General features: G+C 42.0%; 1 protein-coding gene across 14 annotated transcripts in view; it reads right to left on the minus strand.

The window, feature by feature from the left end:
* Positions 1-21665, minus strand: part of macf1a (microtubule actin crosslinking factor 1a) — a 229375-nt gene that overhangs the window by 138069 nt on the left and 69641 nt on the right. The window contains exon 1 of one of the 14 annotated variants that reach the window (XM_040020874.1): positions 3548-4554. The exons of the other annotated variants lie outside the window; for them this stretch is intronic. Coding sequence (XP_039876808.1) covers positions 3548-3677 — 130 coding nt within the window. The 5' untranslated portion in view covers positions 3678-4554. Of the gene's footprint in view, positions 1-3547; positions 4555-21665 lie in introns of those variants that run through there. 14 annotated transcript variants of the gene reach the window in all.

Below are 21665 nucleotides of genomic sequence, written 5' to 3' on the forward strand. Positions count from 1 at the left end.
CACACTAAAAATACCAGACGGAGCTTACGCCTCTAATACCACGCAGCATGCTTATCCCTCGCTCCCTCCTTCTCTGCCGTTATCGCCACTAATCTCTAACACACTCTCTCTTCTGCCCGGTCTTCCGGTGGTCTGGCGTTCTCCTCCTCTGATTCAATTTAAATTAAATGTGGAAGTGAAGGATGCTTCCAAGTGTCCTGCTTTTCCTCTTCTAGCCTGCCTGGTTGTCTGTCACTTCTTTCACTTTCTCTTTCATTTTCCATTTTTCTTGCAGCCGGCCTGTTTCCCAGGGCTCATTTAGCCCATTTCTGGTGACACTTGAAGCCTGGCACCACTCTGTCCCTTCTCTTTCATTTTATTCTTTCTTCTCTTCCGCTTCTCATCCCATTTCTGTCTCTTTCATTGGCAGCTACAAACACTGCATGTTAAATATTTGGCAGTTTGTCATTTTCTTCAATTTTCAAATCTAAACTTTCCCTGCTGGGTGGCTAAGATGTCCCAATTGCACACTAACAAGATGTCCAGTTCGCCCCTTCAGCAGATTAAGATCACATTCAATTTGCCCTCCTGTGGCCACAGACGACAGACACCTGAGGGCTTAAATGCAGACTCCTGGACTCCTACTGTGCATTAAATACTACACAGATGCGTGTTAGATCAGCACCTTCAACGTTTCTACACGTGACTTTAATCAATTCAAATTAGTTTTACAAACTGTTTCTGCTCGGGTCAGAGTGAATCTAAAAACCCTGTTAGGAAGTGAAGCTGATTCAGGGTCACTGTGGCTTTGTTATCGACCCACATCTAAATGAAGACTTCATCATCCTGTTCAGTGGTCATGACATTAAAGCAGATATTGCTTTAACTTGTTTTCAATTTAGTACGTTTGCTTTTTACAGTGAGACGATTGAATTTTCATTTTTTCTGACAACTGGAAATCACTCCAGCAGGCTTCAGCATTTACAAGCAAAGCAGAGCTGATTCAGACCAGTCAGCTAACTATGAAGAACTACAGTCCAATGTGGCTGCAGCCATGGGAGGTTTTAGATATTTAGTTATTTTTAAGGTGACTTATGCACACATTTTCACTTTTATCTAGACACATTGTTTGTGTGCTTACAGAGCTTGTAGATCCAGATCTAACTGGTTAAAATTTGCCTCTGGTAGATGGTGACAGACAGATCGGTCATATAATTACAAGCCGAGCAGTTTTGTGAAAGTTCAAACTTTTTGGAAGATTTTCCACAAAAGACCTGACTCTTCATCTCCCTCCAAATCATAAATGCATTGAGTCCCTTTGTCATTTTGTCCTGAGAACAACAACAGTTTGCCCCATTCTCACAAAGAATCCTTCTAAAAGCTTCTAAATCCTGATAACTTTAAAATAATTAAACTGAATATAAGTTAAGCTAAACTATTACTAGTAAAATACTACTACTAAACAACTTTGGTAACACTTTAATTCTTTTTCATTCAACCCAGAGTAATCCTAACAAACAGACAGATTATTAACTTCACGTCCTTGGTGCAGGTTTTTAAATCTACTGAAGCCTTATTTATTATTTACTGATGTTGCGCTGTTGGACAGGCTGTACGCCGTAAACAACAAACGCTGCGCTCAATAAAAAGCGTAGTAATTTCAAAGAAGGCATAAACCACTGACATTTAAGTAGTATGTCAACCTTTACCACATCATGTACTTTCTATATAAAAACCCATGCATCCACACACCCTGGCATGCTTGGCCTATCACTGTGAAATGCTGAGTTTCCTGTCACAAGTCACACACACACACACACTGCAGCTGTGTTACACAGTAGCAGCTCCTCTATAAACTGGAAACAACAAGTAAATCAACATGAAAGTCAAATATGATGCTTCATAACGTCCAACATCTCCAAATGACTAAAGTAGTTGCATTCCTACAAGTGCACAGTCATTGTGAGACCCACATGTAACCGAATTACTGCACGCACCTAAACGCAGTCAGCCAAGTGTTCACACTCCTTTTATGTATTATGAGACGTATTATCTGTTAGTGACACTTACACCTAATTCCGCTCACATCCATCTTTGAATGAGCTTCAAAAAGATCAAAACACGGTGAGAAAGTCACACTTTCACCGCCTTGCAGCCATACAGAGGGTGAGTGCACTCAAAGGAAATATTACATATGTGTAAGGAAACATATCTTGTATCTTGTTTATTTAGCAGCATTAATTATCTAACCACACCTCATATTTTTGTGTCCATCAATAACCATCCAGGGTTTTTTTCAGTAAAAACTTTGCTTATTTCAGCAGGTAAATGCCAGACCACATATGCTAAACCAGGGGTAGGCAACTCCAGGCCTGGAGTGCACACCTGAATCAAACGATTAGTTGATTTTGAGGCCTCTGGAGAACTTCAAGACATGTTGTGGAGGTAATTTAGCAATTTGAATCAACTGTGTTGGATCGAGGACACATCTAAAACCTGCAGGACACCGGCACTCGAGGCCTGGAGTCGCCGACCCCTGTGCTAAACCAAAGTGAAATCCTACATTAAGCAAATGAGTTCAACCATATTCTGGCCACCTTCCATCACTAATTATCTTCATAGCGGCCATGTTTCCCGCAGGCCTTTTCACTGCCCGCTTTTCTCTCTTACCACAACTCAATCGTGATCAGAGATGATCTGGCCTCACCCCCCCAGTACCGATCGACCTCATTGATTCACACTGTGACATCATGGCAGATACTGCTCTGCTTGTGAATCCCAGTCAGTCACCGCAGTCAGATAAAATTAGCCAAAGCCCCAAAACCAAACATAGAAATTGGTTCAGTTTTTCCGCTCATGAGACACAAGCTTTGACAGAACAGCAGCTACTGAGCGTGAGTGTAAAGGTTACCATCAATATGTCAAAACGATGTAGTCATCCCAGACTTTAGACAGGTACAGTATTAATTATGCAACTCGAGCAGGCTTTAAAGGAGCGTTAGCACCAAGGCTACATTACAAAACCCAAGAGGAATTTCCCTAATGCAAGACAAAGGTATGAATAATTGGACACATGACCAAACTTAGCAGCTTACTGGCAGCACAGCGTTTCATTGTTTACTGCAGAGTATGAAGATTTAAACACAGAGCATAGCTCATGCAAGCAGCTGAAGATGCACATAAATGTGACGATATAACATCTTTTTCATGGATTCTCCTCCACTGACTCATGTAGATACAACAATAAAGTCCCTGCAGCACAAAAGCATGAAGTGTCTCAGTGTAACAGGAGATGAAACAGGAGGAGCCTTCATGCTCTTACAGCACAAGCTGCTTTACATTCCAGTAAAGCTAAAATAGAAAAACTGCGCGGTTAATACAAACACCCATTACAAGCCAAGAAAACACTAAAGGTACTAATATAAAGGGGGGGAAAAAAAGACACTGACATGCTAACAAAGAAGCAGAAGAGGCGGAGCCTAAACAGGAAGCACATGGATCTTCACATATAAGTCAGAACTGAAGCAGTGAGGAGGAGGAAAACTGTAGGTCGACAGTGACCATTTACCTGCGTCAGTGATGGGCATCTGACGGCGGCGGCGGCGGCGGCGGTAGTACCAAAACCCAGCTGCAGTCAGAAAGTGAAAAGCCACCACCAGGATTGGCGTTATGACATCAGGGTCTGACAGAAAATCCATCTTGTCGTACCGAGCGATGACAAAGTGCTCCTAGTCTGTCTGAACTTCCACAAAACACCACTTAAATAACAACCAAGTGAAGTTCCTGAAAGTCCAACAACTGAATCCCTCCAGGTTACGTCCCAACGCTAACAGCATCCACGCAGATTCACACAAGCCTTCTAAGGTCCGCGCACAGAATCACGACGATCCTTGGCCTGCTTTCACTTCTTCCCTTCCTTCCTCCAGCAGCATCTCTCAACTTCTTACACAAACTCCTGCAGCTACAAACTTCTGAGTCCCTCTCTCCATTCAGATGCCCTCCCTCTCCCCCCTATGCCTCTCTCTCTCTCGCTGCGTTTTAACCTCGCTCGCTCTCTGACACTCTAACAGTGAATTCCATTCCCCTGAAACAAGCGACCAGACTGTAGCCGTTGCTCAGTGCGCCGTTAGAAAAGCAGTAAATAAAAGAAATGGGACTAAAAGGACGGAAATGTGTGTATGCCACGTGTGTGTGTGGTTGCCTCACACTCAGAAGGAAACCACATGGGAGATACCATACCATCTTCCTGTGTGCATTCTCTGCATTACCATTTTAGCATGTTAAAATCGATTTTTGTATGTATATATATATATTAGTATGCACACATGCATATAACTTTCTAAGTGGGTGCACACGCTGGCAGAATTTGTTGATGATGATGATGTGTGTGTGTGTGTGTGTCTGCGAGTGCGAGTGTGCACCCATGTTGAGAAGGTGAGTGTGTATGCGTGTTTACCTCTGTTGCCATGAGTGAGCAATGCATCCTGTCTGTGATATTTATTATCGGCTATCTTTGAGTGATGTCTGCTGACTGTGACGGTGCGTTCAAAAGCTTTGGACACAAGGGGAGTGTGTGTGTGTGTGTGTGTGTGTGTGTGTGTGTGTGTGTGTGTGTGTGTGTGTGTGTGTGTGTGTGTGTGTGTGTGTGTGTAAGAGACATTACAGAGTGATTCAGCATGATTCAGGCTGCACACTAAAAGGCAGGGGGTCCCACAGCTGCTCTCACCTCGCAGAGAATTGTGTGTCTGTGCCTGAGTGTCTGTGTGAGTGTCTGTGCGTCTGACTCTGTGGTCAAGTTATCATGTCACCTCTGAAAAAGCTGCCGAGGTTTTTGGTCCTAGCAACCTCGAGACAAAACAACACACAACCACAACAAATCTGATGCTCTATTTGTGGGGTGAAAAACTTCACCGCCTCAGACTGTTCCGACTGTCGTGTTGATTTGAGTTCATGTGATTTAAACACACTGATTTAAAGACGAGGAGTGAGTCTTTCTTTGTTTGTCATTTCCTGAACATCACAATTACCAGATAACATGAGGTAATGGACGTGTGTTCAAGATCCCGACTAACTGTCCGGTACTTTCCACTGTAGTTTAGTTAGTGCTATGCACTGACTACGTTACCCAGAGTCCTTTTTGTCCCAAGATTATGGCCTGCACTCAGATGAGAGTCAGACTCTGACAGTTTCAACACTGAACAAGAAAATTCACTGAAAATTTAAGGTTTGTACATTTTCCAAGTTAATTAAAGCTACTACACACGCACAGACATGGGAGTTGTGATGTTCTGTGCTACAAATTCAGCAAAAACATGCTAATATTGCCAAGAGTTTGACAAACTGATTCAACAAACAACAATTATGAACAACTTTACATTTATCATCACGATGACTTGTCCACAGAACAACTTCACAAACTTTACAGACACTGATGAAATGCAAAATATGTTCCTTTACTTGAATTATCATCAAGATTTTCTGTGCAGTTATATAGTAGTTATATAATAACATGATTATATAAAAGCCAGGTTTTAATTTGTCAGTGCCGTGCTCTTTGAGATGTTGCTGATAGTTTCTGACAACGTTAAACACGAAACACAAAAGGAAAGTAATGGACAGTTTAACACGATTGTTTTCACAGGGAGGAAATTAAGTGACCTATTATTTCAAAGTATTGAGAGGATGAGCATATGTAAATGGTAACCTTAAAACTTGACAAAGCTGAGATAAAACCTGAAATAAAAGCCTGTTTGGGATTTCCAGCTTCCCACTTTAATGGGAATGGAGCACTTTAGTTTGCAGAAAAGCAGAAACTGGATGTTGCGTTTACTTATTTATAGTTTCTCACAGTTGCGAAAAGGAAATTACAATAATAGATTAACTAAAACAGAAAAAAAGTGAGAAAAGAAACCGTGTGAAGCAGACATGTCTCGTGTGGGAAAGTTTGTTGCTACCACTGTGGGGCAGAAGAGACCAACATGTGTGTGTTAGGCTGGATGACATAACACTCACACCACTGAGAACACACAAGTCGGGTGTTACACTCAGCAGCCTGAAACCAACATCTCTGAAAGAATCTTTTTATGTTGTTGTTTACACACTTAAACCATCTTTAAGAATCCTTCACTGCTTAATATCAGGTCTTTAAGGAGGAAAATTACAGTTACATCTGCTTTTATATCGCCCCTCTGCACACAAAACGCCTCCTCTAAGCTAATTTTCACATCATCTTCACGCACACTTAATTCACACCTGCAAAAACATCAATAATTCACATGCATAAATGCACTTCAACAGTATAATACCACTTACACTCCCAGGACCTTCAATGAATTAAAGGCTGCTGTTTTTGCTTGTGTGTGCATGCTGTCAGGGTCAAGAGGTCAGGGATCTGCGTCACGCAAAAAGTTTTACAAATGGAAGATTTACAACAAAACCCGGGGATGATGTGAGACTACAGTATAAGCAGGAAACAGGAGAAGAAGAAAGATGGAGGGATAAAGATGGAAGAGTGCAGGAAGCATTGAGAGGAGAGATGGAGGAAAGCTACAGTGTTATTGCAAGGCTCTGTGCCGGAGAGTGAAAGACTCTTTTCTTTCTGATATCAGAGGGAGAAATCTCACACACACACACACACACACACACACACACACACACACACCCTGTCACGTCTTCCCGTCTCTCCCTCCCCCAGTAAAACTCAATCCTTGCAGTCAGCATCCTTTACTGTATGTACCAAGGTCACCCTGACACACTGAAGTACGCGGGCACACACGCTCCACATCTCCCAGAAATATGCCGTACCTTTGTGCGCACCTATTACTGCCTTGGGCCAGCACATGATAATATTCCACAAACAAATTTCTCTCCTCACTCCCACAAAGAGACACACACACAGAGGCCGAGCCATAAACTGCATCTGCATATGCAAATACCCTGCGGGCCGAGCACACCTAAGAGCATGTGCAATCGCAGGTGCATTGCTGCACAAGTGGCTGCAGTAAATGACCATAAGCCATAACCATAATTTGTTCCTGCGGTATATTTCACCATCAAAGTGGATCTATTATGCACATTTATAGTTCAATATATTTTACTCTTAGACTCCATTAAAGCCTCTTTGCAATATAAGCCTTATTTATTTTGTGCAGGACCTCAGTGAAGTGAAACACACACTCCCAGGCCTTAAACTAGTAATATTTCTAATGGCCAGCAGAGGGCGATTAAAAAAAAAATCTACATATATCAAAGCCTATGGGAAGACTCCCTTGCACTGTAAACACTGTCCTGATGGATTTATGAGCTCAACTGCTGGTTTCAGGTCATAGTGAATAAACTACAAAGTTATTTTGTCATGTCATTGGCTAAATTTGTCTTTTGTAGTGTTTTATGCTCTGATTGGCTGCCCCTCACAAACAGAGGGGTTGAACAGCAGAGCGTCTGTGTTAACAAACAGAGCCGAGTGCCTCAGCTGACCATATAAAGATATCTGCATGCCATGAGATCATACAGCACCTAAAGTGGCAAAACATCTCAGAAACGGGGCATTGACAGCAGTTTAAGATTTTGCTTACACATATAGAGGTATATTTACACATATATTTAGTAATAAACGAAAAATCATAATAGACGCCCTTTAAAAGCAGAACTTACCCTAAAAAAACAAAAGGACATTTCTATCACATATGGCCACTGTAAAAACCTTCATTTTATGATAGCTGGTTTATGGTAGCAATAGCAGGGATGAATTACTAAGATAGTGTGTTGGCAATATTTAACACAACGATGTGCAGCATCCCAGCTGTTTGAGAGCCAGTGCCAACTGCAGGAGGAAACACAGAGGGCAGAGGGGAGGATGAGCAGCAGGGAGCAGGATGAGGAAAATGACGATCACGTCACAGTGATGAATCCTCTAGCCTTGGACTTTCATGTCCAGATTTCATGGTGACAAAAACTTCCCATCTCCCCCTTCCTCCTCCTCCTCCTCCTCCTCCTCCTCCTCCTCTCTGGCTCCTTTTAGTCCTTCTGAATCCAAATCCCATGTGCCAGAATGAACTCAATTACCTCTGCATCTAAACCAGCTTCTACTTGTGCAAGCATCCCCTATCAAACAGTGCTAAACATTTTTCTGCTTTGTTTGTAACAGAGAAACCAAAATGTGATAGTTTTGTGTTGAGAATTAGCTATATAAAAGATGAAAAATGGAAACTGTCCTTCCTTATGAGCCCAATGCCTCTGTTATCTTTATAAAAAGATAACAGTGAAGAGAAACAGTTCTGAAAGAGCTGCTGTAAACCATTTCTTTTATATCTGAATAAAGCAGCTATTTTCAGAGTCCAGTCATTGCACAGCTGCATGTTGTGTGACCATGAAAACATCACAACCGACTGTCAGCCTCCCACACTGTTCCCCGGCAGCTGCGTGACCTCTGACATCTCTACTGGCAACATGCCGCAGAAACTCTTCCCGTCTGGAAACTGAGCCGGCAGCCACAGTCCCGACCTGCCAGTCTGAGGCTGACGATTCAGACAAAAATACCACGAGGATTCAGACTCAGGAGGTGGATACTGACGAGAGGAAAAAAACACTTGTACATGTTTTGATGAAATATATTTCCAGCAGCAACGTGCTCTGCAGAGGCACCTGACTTTCTCGTGTCACTAAATCACACTGTAAAATTGTCCCTGTGATCCTGAGTGATTAAGCTGTAATTCTGTTTGCACTGCAATGACAAACAGATGATGTATGGTCTGCAGGCAAAGTTGGAGCTATGTTGACATAGAGCCAAACTTCGAGATGACCTCAGAGGGACGCTGCGTCCCTCTGCAGCACTGAACCCTGCAGTTAGGGGGCAGACTGGGTCCAGTTACAGAGCAGCACAGCTCCACTCGTTCCCAGTGTTTCAGCATTTATTCTCAAACATCTTATTCAGCTGAAAACAAAGTTTAGCCACATACGTAAAACAGCGAACTTCAGTTCTTCCTGAAGACTTACACTTAGAGAAGTGAACATGAAGTTCACTAGAGTTGATTGAGACTTCATAGACAGACCAGTTATCTGATGCTCATGCTGTGACTCTTCAGTTCATCTGCTGTCTGAAATTAGCTGTTTTAACTCGTCTACCTTTAAGCCAGCTTTCTTCTGATTGGCTGCCCCTCACAGTCGGAGTGTTTAAACAGCAGAGCCGTGTGCCGTCTGTGCTCACATCCAGGGCTGTATTCATGAGATTAATGATATCACCTCTCTATGAAATCATAAGAAGCAAAGAGTGTTCAGAGCCGTCTGAAATCTGAGCTTTTGACTGCTGGGAATTTACTGACCTAAATATTTGAAACTTTAACTGTGCTTAACACGAGCATCATCCACTGTAACCGTGCATTTATGACAGAAAATAAAGAAAACCTCAATAGGTCCCCTTTAACTACAGTACTATTTTCATCAGGTTAGAAACACTGGTAAGTTTCTTTGCGGTCCTCTTTATAAACTAGAGAACTTTGTTTCACTTCCACCTTCATCTCTGTGTAAAAAACAAAACAAAAAGCCTTTTTATTCAGGTATGCATTTCTATGTTGCACATACGTTGTTAGTGTTACGTCAAAGTAGGAGTGCCCCCGGTTCAAACCCATCTGAACCTTTTGTTCCGCACAAAAGCTTCAGAAGCATTAGTTTAGCATTAATGCTAGATTACGGTTATTTAAAGAGGCATTAAAGAAAAATCATGTGCGACATTTACAGGAAGTACACGCTTCTTTGTCGGTATTCAAGCTTGAGCTACTAAAGCTTTTATCTAACATCATTCTTTCCAGGTTGGAAGAGTTACAGGAATCTTGACTGTTTTATTTATTTACACATCAGACAACATGTAAAACTGCATTTTTAATTTGTTTTAGTTAGTTCATCTCACAATCTACAAATCACATACTGGTGAAGTAATATACTGGTATTTATTTCACAAGCATGGAGGTAATGCATTTTTAATGATTAGTAATTTACTCTTACATCCAGCTTGACAGGGAGCACTGTGTCTACTGTGCTGGCTATACAAACGTCTCTTAGTGCGAGATGAACACATCAAACTCTCCCGGTGCTTGGAAAGTAAGTTTCGTTTTGACATGAGAACTAAGCGGCTCGCTGCACCCATTCCAAAGATGACGGGAACAGAGCCAGGAGTCATCAGACAGAGAGAGAGAGAGACGCAGACAGCGATACCTCGAGATGCCATTAAGAGATTAAAGTACAGGAGAGAGGTAAAGGATAACACAGGAGGGGGGAGAGGACGGGGGTGGCCCCCCAGATGAACCAACAAGGATGGATTAACAGGAGGACGCACACAAAACACAGGGTTGGAGGAGAAAAACGAGTGATGACAGACGGGAAGCTGACCCACCCGGAGACCAGCAAGAGGTGAAAAACTAAAGTTTCCCAGCTAAAAGCTTCAGCTGGTGGAATCACGCGGAAGCTCCCTTCCTCTGATAAAGGCTTTCATCTGTGTTGGTTAAACACAGGTTGTTATTAGAACATTTCCCAAAAAGCTTACTGTGTTTCAGGAAGTGACCTGGGGTTTTCTAAGATATGAGGCCATCTCATGATATGAGAAAAATGAGGAAAAAGTCTTCAGGCGACCGTGCTTAAACACTAAAGGAGTCAAACTGGGTCATTAGCCCTGCAGCCTTGCTGCTGAGTCTGAATAAATGTCAACTCTTTTTCTGGAATTCCTGCATAGCAAAATTTAATTATATGGCTGAGAAAACAGGAAACGTTTCTGGGCCTGCACACGCAGAAATACAGACACATACACACGTGTGAAGGTTTTTGTTTTCAGCAAACAAAGCCCAATTACCCCTGTCCTCTCTTTCACCCTGCATATAAAAGAACAAGGATGTGAACATTAACATCTCTGCTCTACTCCCTTTGGGCCACGCCGACACACACAGCAGATCTTTTTTAGCATATAACTAATATCAATAGGATGCAAAGCTTATAACAAGAAGCTACATCAACACGACATACAGATGCAACTATTAACAAGCAGTTAGCTGAGCTATGAGTGGCACAAAGAGCGAGACAACATCAACATGAACTGAGTTTTCCTGCCAGTAAGAAATTCACTGAGCCTGATGAAAGCACCTCCGGCTGTCAGAAGCACATCCAGGTTTAAATATGAAATCTAAAGGTCCTCGGGCCACAGTGATAACTAGTACTGATGAATATGACGTTCCCCTTCCTGCTGTCACAAAGGCTAACCTATGCATCTACAGTAGCTTTAGGCAACATGAAGCACATGTGAGAGGAAAAGGAAAACATGCTAATCTTCTTTCTTGGTAGTAGCAGATGATACAATCAACACTGCTCTTATATCAAAAAGGAAGCTTCAGCCAGGAAACTGCTGGGTCAGTTTAACATAAAAATCATGTTGTCAGAGTCTAAAATAAACTTCAATATGTCTACTTGCTATTTTAAAAGCATTTACACAGACATTTAAAACCCAGATCTTTGACTTGTAACTGTGTTGCTTCATAGACACGACTTCATTTCATTTACCTACATTCAACAACGGGAAAACTGACCTCTTTTAAAAGAGATCTCCTATTCTATTGTATCTATCATAGTAAAAATAAAAATCAGAATTGAAATCAGACAAAATTATTTTTTAAACACTGGTATCAATCCAAGATTAGCAGTTATTCTCACACTGCAACACACACTTTACAAATCAGACCTTTGGCACAGAAAGGCGTCCACTGATGTATGTATGAATGTAGCTACAGTAACTACTAACCATCTCTAAAAAAACTGATTCTGTTCATCTGGACGTAGCATTTTCAGAGCATGCACATAGACATGCTGTTCATGTTATCTTCACTTTGGCAAAATCAAACTATGCAAAGTGACTTGTAGTAGGTTGAGCCTCTCAGAATAGAATACACATGTTCAGCAATACACATTGCAATTTGTTACATGATCGATGGATTGCAATGAAGCTTGACTGAGCCCGGGTGGAAGCAGGAAGCCTGCGTGACCTATGTGACCCGACTCTGACGCCGCCTCATTCTCACCCTTCAGGCTCAGGAGGTCCATGAAAACAGTGATGTTGACCTCTGGATCATTAAATGCTGGGTCAAAGCCCTCCTCAGATTATAGGCCAGGGATCATGGGGTGTGCATGTGCTGACATGAGTGCAAGCAAAACACCCAGCTAATCTTATCACACAGTTTGTAGGTAAACATTTCAAACCATCGCTCTGACATGGCTGCTTAAATATGGTTCTTCACAGCTACAGCAGAGAAACAGAGCTGTCAGCCCTGCATGGATAGATGGTGGGAAAGGAGGGAGGGGGGCATATAGAGCAGTAGATTTATGACCTTGTAAGAAAAGAGAAGCTTCATTTATCATTTGGTTTTAGGGTCTTGGTTAATCACAGGTTAATGAGCAGGAGAGGGAAGGGCAAAAGAAAACAGAGAAACACAAAGAATAAGAGTTGAACGAGGAAGAGGAATAAAAACTGTATTTAAATGGAGACAGATGGAGTAAGCAGCATTCACTAAAGGAATAGGGTGGGAAGATTATGCAGAAGAGCATGGGATGACGAGGACAAGATAAGGAAAGATAAAAGATCAAAGTCCAGGAGGAACAAACATGAGATAAATGGGAAAGTGAAGACAGGTGAAAGTGAAATAAAAGGGGGGAAAAACAGCAACAACAGCAGATGACTCAAAGCGGAATCATTTCCAGAAGCTGAAACATGTTTCCTTACTGTTATGTTATTAGATTTTAATTTGTAACTGGACATAAAAGCATATAGTGTGCTAGCAGCCCAGTGAGGCACTATTAATGCTAAAGAGCTTTAAGCCAAACGCACATAACGTTAAAGCTATTGATTTTTATCATGTACTCCGTTTATCATTTACTGTGCTGTGGAGCTGAGGCTGATGGGAAAGTCAATGTCAAGCTGTCCACGTACTCACATCCACATCACTCACCTTTCACTATGCAGTCAGTTTTTCCATTTTGCACTGCTGCACGACGAAAAAGTGCAAAAACTTTAATAGAACTACTTTGTACCAGTAATCTATTAATTAAAAAAGCTTGGTATGAAACGCAGTTACTATTAAATGCATGTTCAGAAAATCAGGAACAGTGCAGGGAAACAGACCTGTGTCTGAAAACTGTCTAAATAGGGACTGAAAAGATGAGCTGATGGCGCTACGTGAAAAGTTTGGTGATCACCAAAGTCCTTGGAGCCATGGACGCCTAATACCCCTTTCATACTAGGACAATACCCGTGCACAATCAATAATTTCTGATCCATGGAGACCGACTTTCATGGCTATGGGAGGGGCTAAGCAATATTTGGGATCCCACAGGATCCGTCTGCCCCCGTTTTCTTCCCATGGACGTTACCTCAACTTCTCATAACAGCATTATGTAATAATTGGTTCTGAAACATGAAAAATATGTGGGCTGTTTCTCCAAAGGCACTGGCATATAACTGGTTCTGTACCAGTACCAGCATTGCTTTGGTCTAATGAAAACATTTTGGGTCAAGTGGACCGAGTGACAAAGCCACAGACTGCTAACAACAGTTAGCAACAAGCACCGGTGCAACGTTAGCTCCTCCTTTATCCAAACAGGTTCAGAGCCGAGAAACAACGAGAGACTAAAGCAGGGGCAGGTGTGTTTGCGAGAGCCGAGGGGAAAGAGCGAGACATCTATGAAGGAACCGTGAGAGAGATGAAGCTGAAGAAGAAAAACACTTTGATGATGAGGTCAGCTGATGGGAAAAGACGGGGCAGAGCGAGAAAGACAAAAGGTGAGGCGATGACAGGGCCAGGGGCAAAGAATGTGAAGAGGGTACACAAATACAGGGGACCCTACCACATAACCACGGTAACCGGGCCTTTAACCCCAGCTGTTCCCGTCGCCATGGACACCTCTCAATTAGGACCCTTCCTCCACCCTATCCCATCCTCTGGCCTTTCATTCAGGCACTTGACCTGACCTCCTGAAATAGCTGTAATTATCAGACTGTCAAAGGCATCTGCGGCGTCCACGCCACCAGGACGTCAACGTTTACGCCCAGTCACTCTTTAAAAATGTTATTTTCTTCCCCAATTAGTTATTTAATCCAATATGTTAGGATGAAACATTAACACAGCACAGACTCAGGAGTCACCTTCAATTTCTAATATACTTTCTATTTGACATAAAGCAGGATAAAATATTTCTGTGAGCAAAAATTAGACATATAAAAAATGATGACCATGGCGTCCTTATTGTTCAAAATATAATAAATAAGAAGAGACTCACTAAGTGTACGGCCTTCCACTAAAAGCTGCATTTTTATCAGCTGCTGCTCGTTTGGTTCAGTTTGACTTCCTAATGGTTTCGGTAGTAAAACTGTCTTGAATGCAGCTTGTTAAATGAATCAAGTAGCCTGGAAAGCTAAACACAAATCCCTCTCACTCACGGAAGACTTTCACTTCTGTTTTATGGCTCTGATTTCACGTGTGTGTTGCACACAGGCAGGTGTGTGTGCACGCCGAATTCAGGCTGTGTCACTGTAGCATTCGGCAAGATAGGCTTACGAGTGTGAGAGAGAGCGCAATCGAGAGACAGTGGATTACTGTGTTTGTGTGCGTGAGTGTTAATCTCACTGACGTAAAGCCAAAGACCACCTAGGCTGACCATCGAACACGAGGGGAGGGGAGGAGTGCTCGCACATCAGAGACAAACAGAAGCTCCTTTCTGCAAAGATCACCACACACACTCCCCTACACCAAACGGACACCATTAAAACCAACAACAGCCAACACGGAGTAATTCCATCACCACTCATTTTCCAAGTACAATACAACCTTCCACATGGAAACGTGTCGGTTTGACACGAAGCTCCTACCCAAACCAGTAGCACCAAGCACAACCACTGTGGCAACAGTTTATCCTCCAATGATAATTACATGAAAACTGCTCACGAATACCTTAGTGTTTTTCTTTCTGATATTACCTTGAAATACATCAATGCTGAAGACACTTTGGAGCATGACAGCTACACGTTTTTACTTTGCAAAAAGCTCCACAACCATAACTTGCCCCCATCCAATTATTCGACACACAACCCAATAAATGTTCTTACTCCCTCTGGTTCAGATCCAGTGCTTTCCAGTACACAGTGTTTCTCTCAGAAGGGATGCTTAAAGTTTTTAAGTGCCTCTTTAGCTTTCTTGGCATGATGTTCACTTCAGTTTAATCCCCTCCAACAAATGATGCACACAGGCTGAAGGCCGTTAACATCCTCACTTCAGCTGAAGAATCAAAGCAGTGGCTCTCACAGTAATGTCTCAATTTTTTCCCCATCTTTGTTTGATTTTATCTGCAAAAAAGTGATCGGTTTTATGTTCTCACAAATGTTACCCTACTCAAAAGTGTACAAATATTCCTCTTTTTCTTGAGGTTTCAAATTAAACAAATTACTTTTGAGCAATTAAAACAATATTCTTTGATGGACACTAAACCTCAGCCCACCCTGACTTGTCTTATAGCACACTGGGTTAAGGTATCCAAAGAAAGAGTAAGTTAGCCCAGCCTCCAACCTCAGAATCCAGTCGATCATTAATAATATGTGGTGTCAAAAAAACCTGATCTACACAGGATCCAAACTGCACGACCCAATGGACCCGCTTACAAAATCCTGGTCCAAGACACCACATGACATCATGTGTGTTGTGGTTACACAAGCTATTATAGCGGTGGTCTTAATGTGGTGGCAGATCAGGAAATGAATGGTCCTGAGTGGGAATCTTGGAGACAGCAGGAATGTGAATTGTGCCCGACAAGCACAAAAACATAGAAAGTGATCAATGGCAGCCTTAATTGCTTTGCATTGCACAGGTTCATTAAGGAGTCAGGTATGTTAATGCTCGGTCTTTTTACAAGCACAGACAGTAATCCTCTTTTAATGAGCTCCCACAGAGAGGAGACAAAAGACAGTATTTGAACAATTTTAAGAAAACTGGCATTTTGTTTTAAAGCACAGAGTCCAGCGATGAGGGAGTTGAATGTGACTTTAGGTCAACACTACGCTAAAAACTAAACAAATGAAGTCGATGTGAACTTCCTGTTTTAAGGGAAGCTGTAGCCGATTCAAATTTGAGTTCTATTATCACGGTTTTGTGTAACACTCTCTCATATTTGCTTAGAACAGCTGTGTACTCTCAATTTTTGAATGAATTTGCATGAAAGTTGGTCAGTCACAGGTTCTAATAAGACCATGAGTTATTCCTCCATAGTACAATATTTGAAGCAATGTTCAGCTATTTCAGTTTACGAGGTGTCTAATCTGTAATCTGTTAGATTAATAAAAGGTGACAAACAAATAATCGATCATTCAAAATGGATGGATTGACGCAAAAAAGCTATTTTATTTATTTATGAGGTCAGGAACCTGCCAAAAATGCTCAACTTAAAGACTGAAATGAGTGAAGAACACACAGGACGGAAAGAGGAATTAATGAGATCATATGCATAATCGAGAGCACAATAAAAAGCAATTATATTTTACTTCTATCCGCAGAAATGCAACCACGAGCGCTCTGCACACAGTAAACTCTGCTGAGATTACCCGCTTTTCTCTGTGACCAAACACAAACAGGAAACAAATCCCTGTGTCCCATTTCAAGTGTTGACGCAGCCCTTGAAGCACCACAGCGTGTTTCTCCAACTTCAAAAGCTCTTAAAATAATTCTAAATAGAACCATTTCTATCTCGGAAATGAACCAGAGGGCAAAGCAAAGCAAAGCAGGTCGAAATGCATCCCCACAACCTTCCCGAGCTTCGCTCAAACTTGTGTAAATCACAGAGCGGAGAGCAGCCGGCTCACTATCACACAGAGATAACACCATGTTTCCCACGCTGTCTGTTGTCTCCAGGAAGTGGAGCCAGCTGAGCTCTTTGAGGTAGCGCTTGTAGCCCCTGATGGGGGGGCAACAGGAAGCAAACAGGAAGCAGAAGCAAGGAACAGACAGCGATCTGCCCCTCTAAGACAGCAGAGACAAAAACACATCTCGGGGAAAAAGTTTGCCATTTTGTCCTGGAAATCATCTACATCCAATGGGAACAGAACATGCTAATGGATCTATAAATAAGATACTCTGCTAGAATTAGACTATTTGAAGTATTAAACTGCATTTAATGTTTTCAAAACATTTTCGTATTCTGACAGTTTAAGAGAATTTGCATTAAACTCTGACAGCTGAGTTGGCAAATGAGCCAAGTAAGACTTCCTCAGGGCACTGGATATAACTTGAGACACAGAATATATTCAAATATCATCGTTCTGTAAGCATTTATGAGCCATAAATAAGCTGCAGTGCGATTTAGCGCCCTAGAGTCAAAAATTATGCTTTTAAAAAAAACAAAACAAAGAAAATGCACGACTGTGACGCTGAAGGAGCAGAGTGTTGAATGATTTAAAGAGAGACTCCAAGTCTGTCTAGTTCTTACTGAGACGCCCATTTAAAACAGTGGAAACATTTTGGACCCTTAGACGTTCATCGAGTTTTTGGAGACAGGATCCAAACGTAAAAATTAAAACTGCGCTTAACCACCTCTCGTTTCCTATTCCTCAGATCATAAATCATTAACACAAAGTAGTGTGTAGAAATTTGAGGGACTTTATCTTTTCTTTATTGAAAACTTTAAACTTTGTTTGCAAAGTGTCACATCTGCTGCCGAGATTCAAGCATACGTAACAGACACACCTCCAAGTGCTGGCGTGCAGGTCGAAGCACGTGAACGCCGGATTAACATTGAGCCATAACTGCACTTCAACATTCATGTGGGAGCCTGGATCACAGACTACAATACAGCTGTGGTTAAGGCTGATAAATCATTAGCATTCAGGGCCTGCTGATGGTGAAAGTCCTGCGGTGAACGCACACGGCCGAGCCAGATTGAATTAGACCAAACTCCAGACGTTCAGGTAAACAAAATAACGAATTCATTGAATCTAAACAAATTAACTGCCCACAAGCAAACCGAGGAACATTTGCTGAGCCAAGGAAGAGGAATTAATGACCAGAAGACAATTGGTGGCTTAAAAACCTGATTAACTTCAGGTCAGCGAGCTAATAAAACATCCATCCATTCTGGTGCCGAGATCATCTCATTCCTTCCGCCCGATTCGGCAAAAGTGATTTAAAACCCGAGACCGGGCCCAAAACGCACAATGCAGGGCCAGCAAACAGCACCAGTGGAAAACAAGCTGAAACTCGACAGAGCCACAGTGAAGCTCTGTGACATTTCCAGCCATTCTCCGTGGTGCCTTGACATTTCGGGGCTCGACTGAGGAGCATTTCAAGTCTTGAATGAGAAGTAGGGAGTGTTGATGGGGGCTTGATGAACCAAACATTGTTCTCTCACATTAATCAAGCTTTTATAGTCATTATTTAGGTGAAAATGAATTGAGAAGAGACTGCTTTTATCTTTGTGTTACTGACTTACTCAAAAGCCTTTAACACACAACCAGCATGCATCTTTCTCCTGTATATGAAGCCAAGACCTGCAGCCAGTCTTATACAGTACAAAAGACAGACATAGCCTCCAATCGTGAAAGGTGAATATTAATAAAAGATCTACTAGCATCCCTGCAGTGCTGGGAAAACAAGTAGTGCTTCTTTGGCATTTCACCTTTCACTTCTCTTCCAAAAACACACTTCTCTCCCTCAATATTCTCTTTATCTCCCTCCATCCACCTCCTCCCACTGCTCCTCCTCTCCCTTTTTACCGCCTTGTTCCCTCGCCCACACAGACAGTGTCAGCCAGCACACATCACCTCTCACACACACAGTAATTACATGAACTAACTGTGTGTTATCCTATGTGATTACAGCCCTGTCAGAGCAGGCAGAGGGCTGCGGTTAGAAAGTCGAGGCTGCAAAAGGACGGCGCAGAGAAAGGTGGTGATAAAGTGTTAACAAAATGGTCAACGGCCACGTGTGGATGCATTAAAACGATTCCAACGTCTCTCAAAGCAAATTTTAAAGAAGCTAATTGTCTGATTAACAAGTGACTGGAGGTTTAGTTTCCCCTGACCCCAAAAAACTCGACGACTGGTCAATAAATCCATCCAATGGAGGGCGCTACAGCCTCAACGGCCACAGTCAGGGGCTTGGAAGGCTGGTTAGGAGCTGGTGTCACACTAACGGACCAGTTCACATGCCTGGAAGCAAACACCGAAGCTCCGAGAGGCAACAGTGGAGCCGCACCCATCTCGGTTGATGCTGATAAATGCTAAGAGCGCTTATCACACCGAGTACATCTGGGTGGCTGCTACTGGAGACATGTATGTGTGTCAATGTGACACCGGGCAGCAGGGTGACGATCAAACACTAAAGAAAAAAATAAATGAATAAAAATAGGAGACGCAGATAAGGATTCACCCTGCTGAAGCCTCTGCACCAGCTCCTGGGATGATTCTGGGAGTTGTCACTATCCACCCAAAAACTACAGTACATTCATGCTCTGTCATACGCCAGCAGAGACACGTCAGCTGACTGTGACATTTTAAAGACGTCTCATGGACTGCAAAAAGTGTCGTTATTTATAACAAACATTTTAAAAAAGGAACTGATCGAGCACATTTACATCTTTACATGTTACATCTTTGCTTTCATAGTGTCCATTTAATTGTGCTGTAACTCAAAGCACCTTCACATACAGCACTCTGAAATTGTGTTGTACAGACAATACATTTTTATTTTCAATCTAACCTTGATTTTTGGCACAAAACTACATAATCGGGATCTGAAAGCATCCAGAGTCGTGATGACTGGGGTCAAAAACCTTTTATTAGGGTCCAATTTAAAAATTTGGCTGGAGCTGAGAGGATTTGAGTAATCTCATCTCTTTGGCGTATCCGTCTCTGCTTCACACACAGGCAGATAAACCCACACATCATGGTTTCTCTCTTTCCTCATTCTGCCGCCATAAAAAAAAAAAGGAAAAGGAAAAACTCAATAAAAAGCTATTATTAGCACCAGTGGCTACAGGCAGATTCATTTAGATATTTTATGGTCCGGTCTTCGTTTGTAAAAGGACAACACATCAAGGACACAATATGCTGCTGTTAAATGGATATTCCTGGATGATTAAATACATATTTATACATCAAAAATGCTTTACTGACATGTCTTGAAATGACTTTACCGCCACGTTTGAACGTTTCACACAAGCCCGTGCGTTCTGTGTTTAAAGCCCGGCTGCTACAGTAAGTCTTCCTGTGCTAATTCTGGCAGTCTAGCCGGTCTCATATTAACATGGAAACGGCCCCCAGACGTTTATGTAACCCGATCAACAGGCTTTTAAGTTCAGTCGGGCGACTTTGTCTGCTCGTGACACAAAACAATGCTAAGCTATTGACTCGCTCAGTAACAGTTTGTTCTTTCAACGCTGATCTGAAGCATTTGCTCAAAACAGGTATAAATTAATCATTAATTGTCATATGATTTGATTTCTTTAGCTTCCATATGTCAGCACTGTGACATTTGAATTCAGGGAAAAAAACAAAAACAGCTTCAGGCAACAATGTTTTCAGCTTTTCTTCAGTGTAATAAAATCTGTGGTTTTGTGGTTGAGATCTCTTAAAGAGAAGGTCAGTGAATTCAATTATCTTTTAGACTGAGCTGAGCATGTGCCAAATGTGGGACCTAATTATTTATCTACTAAATTATATAAATGGCAAGATTAAAGACACTTAGTCTTCGCAAGGGCTCCACTAATTATAACCAAACACTTCCCAGAAAGACAGTCGTTTCTCACCGAATGATTTTAGCGTTGACTCACTGATATTTTTATCATTTTAGTTATATTAGGGTATTTTTGAAGCTTTACTCGCACAGCAATTTCCTTCACAGACTTGGGTAAAAACAATAAATAATAATATTAAGTTCAGCATTAAAGTCAACCTCATGTTTTTCCTGCATAAATTCCTCCAGATGAAAGACAGGCCACGCAGCCAGCTGAATATCCACACAGACCACAGAGCTGCTGGAGCAGAGTGTGTTTTGTCTGTCTTTATTTGGGGCGTTTGGGACTTTACAAATACAAATGCTGTAGTGGAGATGGAACTTGAAAAATCCAAGCCAAACTAACCAGCGGTTTGGAGGAGGATGCTGAAACGGGCCCGTTCCCGTCTCCATTCAAACATCCAGCTGATCTGAGATCGACAGCAGCGGCCTCGCAGGAAACGCAGCTTACACGCACACGTACACACAGGGGAGGTGGAGAGGGAGGTGTGTCCGTGTGTGTGTAGGAGCGCATCCAACTAGAGCTCACAAAGCTGATTAAAGGCCTGACAGTAAATTGTGTAACTTATTTACTAGGCAAAAACATTTCTTTGGTTCAGTTTCTCGCATTGTAAGATTTGTGTGATTGTACAGTTTTTTGTGAGGATTAATAATAATCAACAGGCAGGTTTGGGCTACTTTTATGGATGTTGTGAACAAGAGGTTTAAGCTAAATGGGCTGTTCAGACACAAACACTTGAGAGGGTTGTATATTAGCTTCATCTACTCCCTGTACTTTTCACAGCATGACACCGCTCCACTGGCATCTGATGTCATTCACGTAATCACATCAGACGATTCCCTTTGGAAAAAAAAAACATGTTTTCAAACCTCAACTTGTTTGTT

The sequence above is a fragment of the Simochromis diagramma genome, unplaced genomic scaffold (genome assembly GCF_900408965.1).
Source record: "Simochromis diagramma unplaced genomic scaffold, fSimDia1.1 OVJJ01000753.1, whole genome shotgun sequence".
NCBI lineage: Eukaryota > Metazoa > Chordata > Actinopteri > Cichliformes > Cichlidae > Simochromis > Simochromis diagramma.